At 44.2% G+C, this 11190-nt stretch overlaps 1 protein-coding gene across 1 annotated transcript in view; it reads right to left on the bottom strand.

Moving 5' to 3' along the window:
• Window positions 1–7948: 7948 nt before the first annotated feature.
• The window catches only part of LOC145862296 (protocadherin-15), a 38871-nt gene continuing 35629 nt past the window's right edge, over window positions 7949–11190 (bottom strand). The window contains exon 5 of the mRNA XM_082965708.1: window positions 7949–8080. Within this exon, the coding sequence (XP_082821834.1) occupies window positions 7949–8080 (132 nt within the window). The remainder of the gene's footprint in view (window positions 8081–11190) is intronic.

The following is an 11190-nucleotide window of genomic DNA, read 5'->3' as shown; positions in this document are numbered from 1 at the left end:
GTTGTCCACCAGAGGTCACAATGTCCTTCTTCTTAGTTGTCCTGGCTTGTATTGGATTGTTTTCGGAGCAGATACTCATATGCTTGTCTGAGATTGGATTTTCTCCTTCCTTCCTCAGGTCGATAGTCAAAGTTCCAAATCACTATACACGCGCAGCTGCAGACTAGCATTGTTTCTGGTCTGTTAAGTTATCTTCTTCACCTTGTTTTGATGCTAAGTTCTAACCATTTCCAACATGTAGCTAATGCTCAATGCTTTACTGGTCTAAAGGAATTATTCAGAGTTCAGCTCCTGACCACTTTATATGCCAGTAGCAACCTGGCAATGTTTTGATCTTGTAGTTAAAATCTGTTGGGGCTAGGGGGCAGTATTGACAATTTCGGAAAAAATATGTGGCCATATTAAACTGCCTCCTACTCAAACTCAGAAGCTAGGATATGCATATTATTAGTAGATTTGGATAGAAAACACTCTGAAGTTTCTAAAACCGTTTGAATGGTGTCTGTGAGTATAACATAACTCATAGGGCAAGCAAAAACCTGAGAGAAATCCTACCAGGAAGTGGAAACCTGGATGCATGGGCTCTCTTCAAGTCGTTTGCTATTGAATACACTGTGACGTAGTAATAATTGTGCACTTCCTACGGCTTCCACTAGATGTCGACAGTCTTTACAAAGTTGTTTGAACCTTCTACGATGAACAGAGCACAAATGACAAGGAGGGGAAGTTGTTGAGGCAGGGGGTGACATCACTCCTTGGGGCGCGTTCACGAGGGAGGATCCTCCCGTTCCAAAAGCTTTTTCAAGACACAGGAACGGTCCGGTTGAACTTTTATTGAATCTTCACGTTCTGAAGGCCCTAAAGATTGATGTTTTACAACGTTTGACATGTTTGAACAAACGTAAATACAACTTTTTTAAATTTTTCGTCGCGACATCGTCCGCGCTCTTTCTACACTTGGAGTAGCTTACTGGACGCACAAACAACAAGGAGTTATTTGGACATAAATTATGGACTTTATTGAACAAAACAACATTTGTTGTGGACCTGGGATTCCTGGAAGCGCCTTCTGATGAAGATGATCAAAGGTAAGGGAATATTTCTAATGCAATGTATGATTTTAGATGTCCCCAAGATGGTGGCTATCTGTATAGCCTAGTGTATTTTTCTGAGCTCAGTAATCAGATTATTGCAAAGAGTGCTTTCCTCGTGAAGCTTTTTTGAAATCTTTCATAGCGTTTGCATAAAGGAGATGTTCATCTATAATTCTTTGAATGACAGTTTAATTTTGTATCAATGTTTATGGCAAGTATTTTTGTAAATTGTGGCGCTGATTCACCGGCAGTATTTGAGGGAAAAAAAATTCTGAACGTCACGAGCCGATGTAAAATGCTGTTTTTATATATAAATATGAACTTTATCGAACAAAAAATGTATGTATTGTGTAACATGATGTCCTAGGAGTGTCATCTGATGAAGATCGTCAAAGGTTAGTGCTGCATTTTGCTTTCGCTGTAAAGCCTTTTTGAAATCAGACAATGTGGTTTGATTCAGGAGAAGTGTATCTATAAAATGGTGTAAAATAGTCCTATGTTTGAGAAACAGAAATTATTAGACTTGGTTTTGAATATGGCGCTCTGATTTTTTTGCTGGCTGTTGATCCCGGTTACGGGATCCGAGCGGTGGACAACAAAGTCAAGGTATTGGATTGGCCATCACAAAGCCCCGGACTCAATCCTATAGAAAATTGTGGGCAGAACTGAAAAAGCGTGTGCGAGCAAGGAGGCCTACAAACCTGACTCAGTTACACCAGCTCTGTCAGGAGAAACAGGCCAAAATTCACCGAACTACTTGTGGGAAGCTTGTGGAAGGCTACTCGAAAGGTTTGACCCAAGTTAAACAATTTAAAGGCAATGCTACCAAATACTAAATGAGTGTATGTAAACTTCTGACTCACTGGGAACGCAAACGTCCCACCTCGCCCAGACAGGTTAATTCTTATCCAGTCCTTTTAAGCACTCTGGTTGAAAAGGCAGTTCCATCACGCTGACTTCTCTCTGACCTCATTCAGGGCATGTCTAGTCACTGCATAGTTTATATGAAAAACAATTATCTCATTAGAAAACTAAAATCACATTCCTATCGTAAAAAAATACTGTCATACTTAATCATATATTTTATACAACATTTGGATGTAAACTTGACAGATAGAATGTGTACACTTTCCGAGTTAGAGTATTTTTCAAAATAATAAACAATGTGACATGATAATTCTTTATATCCCCACTGACCATTTCTATCTTAGAAATATTGTTCCAATATTCACTTTTTTTGGACGTTATAGTTTTGCCAGCAAAAGTCTGCTGTAGACAAAGGGACATTCCTTTACCAATACTGAAGAGCAAGAGGGAGAATCCCTCCTGCCTAATTTATGAGAGAGTGTTAATGTGTCAAAACCGGCCCAGCCCCCGTCCCCCTCCCCTTCTGTGGGTGAGAGGGGTCTGGTCATCGTCAGCCATTTGCCAAGAAGATCTGAGGACTTGGAAGAATCATGACATTACAAACCTCAATTGGATGAAGATTTTGACTTCTACAGGTCGGAGGGGTAGGACATACTGCTCACGCCGGAACAGGGCCTAATACCCGGAACTTGGAAAAGAAAATGGCTGCGTAAGAGAGGCCGACCTGCGGGCACACTGACAAAACGACGTAGGTCAGTACATAAACTGCCTTTACCCTATGTTCTTTTGGCAAAAGTACAATCACTGGAGAACAAACTGGAAGAGGTCCGTTCAAGACTATAGGTGAGGGAAAAATAGTATTCGATCTCCTGCTGATTTGGTACGTTTGCCCACAGAAATTATCAGTCTGTAATTTTAACGGTAGGTTTATTTGAACAGTGAAAATCAGATTAACAACAAAAAAATCCAGAAAAACGCATGTCAAAAATGTTATAAAATGATTTGCATTATAATGAAGGAAATAAGAAAACATGACTTAGTACTTGGTGGCAAAACCTTTGTTGGCAATCACAGAGGTCAGACGTTTATTGTAGTTGGCCACCAGGTTTGCACAAATCTCAGGAGGGATGTTGTCCCACACCTCTTTGCAGATTTTCTCCAAGTCATTAACCTCTTGGGGCTAGGTGGGACGCTAGCGTGCCACCCGTGGTGCACTCCATCAACAGCAGGTGCATTTCAAGAGCGGCAAATTTGAATCCAAATAAATGTCAAAATTCAAATTTTTCAAAAATACAACTATGTTACACCATTTGAAAGATAAACATCTCCTTAATCTAACCACGTTTTACGATTTCAAAAAGGTTTTACGGCGAAAGCATAAATTTAGAGTATGTTAGGACAGTACATTTACAAGAGTTGTGTGTAATGTTTTGTTAAGTCAAAGACAGGGTCACCAAAACCATAAAACCAGCTAAAATGATGCACTAACCTTTTACAATCTCCATCAGATGACACTCCTAGGACATTATGTTAGACAATGCATGCATTTTTAGTTCTATCAAGTTCATATTTATATACAAAAACAGCGTTTTACTATGGCATTGATGTTGAGGAAATCGTTTCCCTCCAATAACCGGCAGTCAAGTCAGCGTCAGAAATTAAATAATTAAAATTAGAAAACATTGGTAAAATATTATATTGTCATTTAAAGAATTATAGATTTACATCTCTTGAACGCAATCAACTTGCCAGATTTAAAAATAACCTTACTGGGAAATCACACTTTGCAATAATCTGAGCACTGCGCCCAGAAAAATACGCGTTGCGATACAGACTAGACGTCATGTTGGGGAGATCTAAAATCGAAAATACTATGTAAATAATCCATTACCTTTGATTCTCTTCATCAGATGTCACTTCCAGGTATCACAGGTCCATAACGAATGTAGTTTTGTTCAAAAAAGCTCATCATTTATGTCCAAAAATCTCCGTCTCGTTAGCACATGATGTAAGCCAGCCGGACTTCTCGTCATGAACGAGGGGAAAAAATATATTTCCGTTCGTTCAAACATGTCAAACGTTGTATAGCATAAATCATTAGGGCCTTTTTTAACCAGAACATGAATAATATTCAAGGTGGACGAATGCATACTCTTTTATAACGTATTGGAACGAGGGTACCCAACATGAAGTAGCGCGCCAGGTGTCTAATGGGACATCACCGTTCCATGGCTCTTGTTCGGTCAGATCTCCCTCCAGAAGACTCAAAACACTTTGTAAAGGCTGGTGACATCTAGTGGAAGCAATAGGAAGTGCCAAAATATTCCTAAACCCCTGTGTTTTTCAATGGGATAGGTTTAAAGTCAATACAACACATCAGGTATCCACTTCCTGTCAGAAAATGTCTCAGGGTTTTGCCTGCCAAATGAGTTCTGTTATACTCACAGACACCATTCAAACAGTTTTGGAAACTTTAGAGTGTTTTCTATCCATATATAATAAGTATATGCATATTCTAGTTACTGGGTAGGATTAGTAACCAGATTAAATCGGGTACATTTTTTTTATCCAGACGTGCAAATGCTGCCCCCTAGACCCAACAGGTTAACCTGTTTGGGATAGGGGGCAGTATTTTCACGGCCGGATAAAAAAACGTACCCGATTTAATCTGGTTACTACTTCTGCCCAGAAACTAGAATATGCATATAATTAGTAGATTTGGATAGAAAACACTCTAAAGTTTCTAAAAATGTTTGAATGGTGTCTGTGAGTATAACAGAACTCATATGGCAGGCCAAAACCTGAGAAGATTCTATATGGGAAGTGCCCTGTCTGACCACTTCTTGGCCTTCTGTAACCTCTTTATCGAAAATACAGGATCTCTGCTGTAACGTGACATTTTCCAAGGCTTTCATTGGCTCTCAGAAGGCGCCAGAACGTTGAATGATAACTCTGCAGTCTCTGGGCGAATAACAGTAGGGGTTTTGGAGAGTGGTACTTCTGAGAACAATGACACTGGCGCGCGTGTGCGTGTGATGACTCCATTTTCTTCTTTCAGTGTTTGAACGGATACAACGTCTCCCGGTTGGAATATTATCGCTATTTTACGAGAAAAATCGCATAAAAATTTATTTTAAACAGCGTTTGACATGCTTCGAAGTACGGTAATGGAATATTTTGAAATTTTTTGTCACGAAATGCGCCGGCGCGTCACCCTTCAGATAGTGACTTTAACGCACGAACAAAACGGAGCTATTTGGATATAACTATGGATTATTTGGAACCAAAACAACATTGGGTGTTGAAGTAGAAGTCCTGGGAGTGCATTCTGACGAAGAACAGCAAAGGTAATCCAATTTTTCTTATAGTAAATCTGAGTTTGGTGAGTGCCAAACTTGGTGGGTGTCAAAATAGCTAGCCGTGATGGCCGGGCTATCTACTCAGAATATTGCAAAATGTGCTTTAGAAACTTTAGGGTGTTTTCTATCCAAAGCCAATAATTATATGCATATTCTAGTTTCTGGGCAGTAGTAATAACCAGATTAAATCGGGTACGTTTTTTATCTGGCCGTGCAAATACTGCCCCCTATCCCCAACAGGATAACAGGTGTGCCTTGTTAAAAGTTCATTTGTGGAATTTCTTTCCTTCTCAATGCGTTTCAGCCAATCAGTTGTGTTGTGACAAGGTAGGGGTGGTATACAGAACATAGCCCTATTTGGTAAAAGACCAAGTCCATATTATGGCAAGAACAGCTCAAATAAGCAATGAGAAATGACAGTCCATCATTACTTTAAGACATGACTGTCAGTGAATATGGAACATTTCAAGAACTTTGAACATTTCTTCAAGTGCAGTTGCAGAAACCATCAAACGCTATGATGAAACTGGCTCTCATGAAGACTGCTACAGGAAGGGAAGGCCCAGAGTTACCTCTGCTGCAGAGGATAAGTTCATTAGATTTACCATCCTCAGAAATTGCTGCCCAATAAATGCTTCACAGAGTTCAAGTAACAGACACATCTCAAAGTCAACGGTTTATCAGGTTTGATAAATGGTCTGGTCAGGCAGATGTCGGTAAACCAGAGGTGGGGCAAAAGTACAAGACAGCAGGCAGGGTCAGGGTCAGGCAGAGTGGTCAGGCAGGCGGGCTCAGGAAACAGAAGACAAAGGGCTGTGAGACATAGGTTTGACTCTGGACACATGAAAGGTGGGATGCATACGAAGGGTACGGGGCAACAGAAGACGAACAGCAGAGGGTCTAATAATCTTGGAGATGGGAAATGGGCTCATAAACTGGGGGGAGAGTTTGCAAGATTCCACTCGGCTGGGCAGATCTCGGGTGGATAGCCATACCTTCTGCCCGAGACGATACCGGGGGTCCGATGGCAATCCGCTTGTCGTCAATACCTGGAGGGGGTCTTAAGGAGGGCCGACAAGGCTCTCCTCCAGATACGACGACAGCGGCGGACAAACATCTGGGCAGAAGGTCTTCCTCCTGCTTAGGGAAGAGCGGGGGCTGATACCCCAGGCAACACTCAAATGGAGATAGGCCCATGGCAGAGCAGGGAAGGGTGTTGCGGGCGTACCCGTACCACACCAGCTGCTGGATCCAGGAGGTGGGGTTGGCGGAGACCAGGCAGTGCAGAGTAGTCTCAAGATCCTAGTTGGCTTGCTCCAACTGGCCATTGGACTGGGGGTGGAACCCAGAGGACAGGCTGGCCGACAACCCAATGAGGGCGCAGAATGCCTTCCAGAACAGGGACGAGAACTGATGTCCACAGGCAGTCCATGGATCCGGAAGACATGCTGCACCATGAGCTGGGCCGTCTCCTTGGCCGAGGGTAGTTTGGGGAGAGGAATGAAGTGAGTGGCCTGACCACAGTCAGGATGACAGAGTTGCCGTCAGACAGGGGAGACACGTGATGAAATCCAGGGATATGTGGGACCAGGGACGGTGAGGGACAGGCAGTGGTTGCAGAAGACCAGCCGGAGCTTGCAGAGGAGTTTTATTCTGAGCACAGACCGTGCAGGTGGAGACAAACGCTGTGATATCCGGAACCATACTAGGCCACCAAAAGTGTTGTCGCACGAAGGCCAGGGTCCGACTGGAGCCTGGGTGGCAGGCAAGCCTGGAGGAATGGGCCCACTCCAGGACCGCAGCCCGGAGAAGAGTCAGGCACAAACATCCGATTATCAGGGCCTCCCTCAGGGTTTGTCTGGGACTGCTGCACCTCCAAGACCTGTTTCCCTATACCCCAGTTGAGTGCTGTCACCAGGCACAAGGTGGGACGAATGGTCTCGGGCTCCGGGGTGGTACCCGTGGGGGTATAGTGGTGGGAGAAAGGTGGCATGGGGACGTAGTTTGAGGTCCAAGGCAGAATGCTGGGACAGAGCTGCCCCGAGTCCGACATCAGAAGCATCAGCATCCACCACGAATAGACGGGAAGGGTCCGGATGAACCAAGATGGAGCTGTGGTGAAGCAATGTTTGAGGTCCCGGGAACGCCGGTCAGCAGCTGGAGACCACAATGAATGGAACCTTGGGCGAGGTGAGTGGACAAGGGGGAAGCCAGGGTGCTGTGACCCCGGATAAAGCGGCGATAGAAGTTGACGAACCCCAGGAAGCATTTCAGCTGCAGCCTGGAAGTAGGCTGGGGCCAATCCACCACCGCTCTCACCTTCCCGGGATCCATTTGCACACTTCCTGTGGCAATGATGAAACCCAGAAAAGGGTTAATGGAACGATGGAACTCGCACTTCCCTGTTTTTACAAATAGCTGGTGCTCCAGGAGGCATTGAAGAACCTGTCGGATGTGGAGCGCATGTTCTTGGGTGTCGCGGAGAACATCATTGACCAGAGCCTGGAACACATCAGGGGCGTTGGTAAGGCCAAATGGCATGACTAGATGCTTGTAGTGACCGCTGGCCATGTTGAAGGCGGTCTTCCACTCGAGCTCTTCCTGTATCCGCACCAGGTTGGAGGTGTTTCATAGATCCAGCTTGGAAAACACGGTGGCGCCCTGGAGCAGCTCGAATAGCGAGGAGATGAGTGGTAGGGGGTAGCGATTCTTCAACGTTATGTTGTTGAGACCCCGGTAGTCGATGCACAGGCGCAAGGTCTTGACAGCAAAATGTCATGGCGTTTAGCCAACGTTTGGACCCCCTCCACAAGGCCATAAAGCAATTCCTTGTGCCTACCAATGGTGGTTCCCTGGGTGGAGACGCCGTTGCGCAGCTGGCCCGGGTCTACTGGGTCAGTCATGGCCAGTTCTTACTATCAGGTTTGAAGGTAAGACCAAGATGCAGACTGTTGGAGTAACAATGTTTATTACGACAACAGGGCAGGCAAACGACAGGTCAAGGCAGGCATGGGTCGATAACCAGAGTAGTGGGGGAAAGGTACAGGACGGCAGGCAGGCTCAGGTTCGGGTCTGGCAGAGGTCAGTAATCCAGAGGTGGGGCAAAGGAACAACACGGCAGGCAGGCTCAGGGTCAGGGTCAGGCAGAGTGGTCAGGCAGACGGGCTCAGAAATGGGAAAGGCAAGGGTCAAACCCACGGGCGAGAAAAAGAGAAACTGGGGAGAAGCAGGAGCTGAGACAAAACACGCTGGTTGATTTGACAAACAAGACGAACTGGCAACGGACAAACAGAGAACACAGGGGATAATGGGGAAGATGGGCGACACCTGGAGGAGGGTGAAGATAATCACAAGGACAGGTGAAACAGATCAGGGTGGGACACTGTTCAGAGGAGACTTCTTGAATCAGGCCTTCATGGTCAAATTGCTGCGAAGAAACCACAGCCCAAATAAATGCTTCACAGAGTTCAAGTAACAAACACATCTCAACATCAACTGTTCAGAGGAGACTGTGTGAAACCACTACTAAAGGACACCAATAAGAAGAAAAGACTTGCTTGGGCCAAGAAACATGAGCAATGGACATTAGACCAGTGAAAATATGTCTTTTGGTATGATGAATCCACATTTGAGATGTTTTGTTCCCACTGATGTGTCTTTGTGAGATGCAGAGTTGGTGAATAGATGATCTCCGAATGTGTGGTTTCCACCGTGAAGCATGGAGGAAGAGGTGTGATGGTGTGTGGGTGCTTTGCTGGTGACAATGTCTGTGATTTATTTGGAATTCAAGGCACACTTAACCAGCATGGCTACCAAAGCCGACTGCAGCGATACGCAATCCCATCTGGTTTGCGCTTAGTGAGACTATAATTTGTTTTTCAACAGGACAATGACCCAACATATCTCCAGGCTGTGTAAGGGCTATTTGACCAAGAAGGAGAGTGATGGAGTGCTGCATCAGAAGACCTGGCCTCCACAATCACGTGACCTCAACCCAATTAAGATGGTTTGGGATGAGTTGGACCGCAGAGTGAAGGAAAAGCAGCCAACAAGTGCTCAGCATATGTGGGAACTCCTTCAAGATTGTTGGAAAAGCATTCCAGATCAAGCTGGTTGAGAGAATGCCAAGAGATTGCAAAGCTGTCATCAAGGCAAAAGGTGGCTACTTTAAATAATCTCAAATATAACATATATTTTTGATTAGTTGAACACTTTTTTGATTACTACATGATTCCATATGTGTTATTTCATAGTTTTGATTTCTTCACTATTATTTTATAATTTAGAAAATAGTAAAAAAATAAATAAGACAAACCCTTGAATGAGTAGTGGGGGAAAAAAGTATTTGATCCCCTGCTGATTTTGTACATTTACCATTTACAAAGAAATTATCAGTCTATAATTTTAATGGTAGGTTTATTTGAACAGTGAGACAGAATAACAACAAAAAAAATCCAGAAAATAGCATGTCAAAAATGTTATAAAATGATTTGCATTTTAAAGAGGGAAATAAGTATTTGACCCCTCTGCAAAACATGACTTAGTACTTGGTGGCAAAACCCTTCTTGTCAATCACAGAGGTCAGACGTTTCTTGTCTCAGGAGGGATTTTGTCCCACTCCTCTTTGCAGATCTTCTCCAAGTCATTAAGGTATCGAGGCTGACGTTTGACAACTCGAACCTTCAGCTCCCTCCACAGATTTTCTATGGGATTAAGGTCTGGAGACTGGCTAGGCCACTCCAGGACCTAATGTGCTTCTTCTTGAGCCACTCCTTTGTTGCCTTGGCCGTGTGTTTTGGGTCATTGTCATGCTGGAATACCCATCCACGAACCATTTTCAATGCCCTGGCTGAGGGAAGGAGGTTCTCACCCAAGATTTGACAGTACATGGCCCCGTGAAAGGATGCGGTGAAGTTGTCCTGTCCCCTCATAGGCAGCATTCCTCCTGGTCCAAACACGGCGAGTTGAGTTGATGCCAAAGAGCTCCATTTTGGTCTCATCTGACCACAAACTGTCACCAGTTGTCCTCTGAATCATTCAGATGTTCATTGGCAAACTTCAGACGGGCATGTATATATATTCTTGAGCAGGGGGACCTTGCGGGCACCGCAGGATTTCAGTCCTTCACGGCGTAGTGTGTTACCAATTGTTTTCTTGGTGACTATGGTCCCAGCTGTCTTGAGATCATTGACAAGATCCTCCCGTGTAGTTCTGGGCTGATTCCTCACAGTTCTCATGATCATTGCAACCCCACGAGGTGAGATCTTGCATGGAGCCCCAGGCCGAGGGATATTGACAGTTCTTTTGTGTTTCTTCCATTTGTGAATAATCGCACCAAATGTTGTCACCTTCTCACCAAGCTGCTTGGCGATGGTCTTGTAGCCCATTACAGCCTTGTGTAGGTCTACAATCTTGTCCCTGACATCCTTGGAGAGCTCTTTGGTCTTGGCCATGATGGAGAGTTTGGAATCTGATTGATTGATTGCTTCTGTGGACAGGTGTCTTTTTTACAGGTAACAAGCTGCGGTTAGGAGCACTCCCTTTAAGAGTGTGCTCCTAATCTCAGCTCGTTACCTGTATAAAAGACACCCGGGAGCCAGTAATCTTTCTGATTGAGAGGGGGTCAAATACTTATTTCCCTCATTAAAATGCAAATTAATTTATAACATTTTTGACATGCGTTTTTCTGGATATTTTTGCTGTTATTCTGTCTCTCACTGTTCAAATAAACCTACCATTAAAATTATAGACTGATCATATCTTTATCAGTGGGCAAACGTACAAAATCAGCAGGGGATCAAATACTTTTTTCCCCCACTGTAGGTGTGTCCAAACTTTTGACTGGTACTGTACATCAAGCTGTTTTTCTA

Source organism: Salmo salar, chromosome 01 (genome assembly GCF_965601325.2).
Source record: "Salmo salar chromosome 01, fSalSal1, whole genome shotgun sequence".
Classification (NCBI taxonomy): domain Eukaryota; kingdom Metazoa; phylum Chordata; class Actinopteri; order Salmoniformes; family Salmonidae; genus Salmo; species Salmo salar.
Note: the sequence above shows the minus strand (reverse complement) of the source record. Positions and strands in the feature narration are given on the sequence as shown.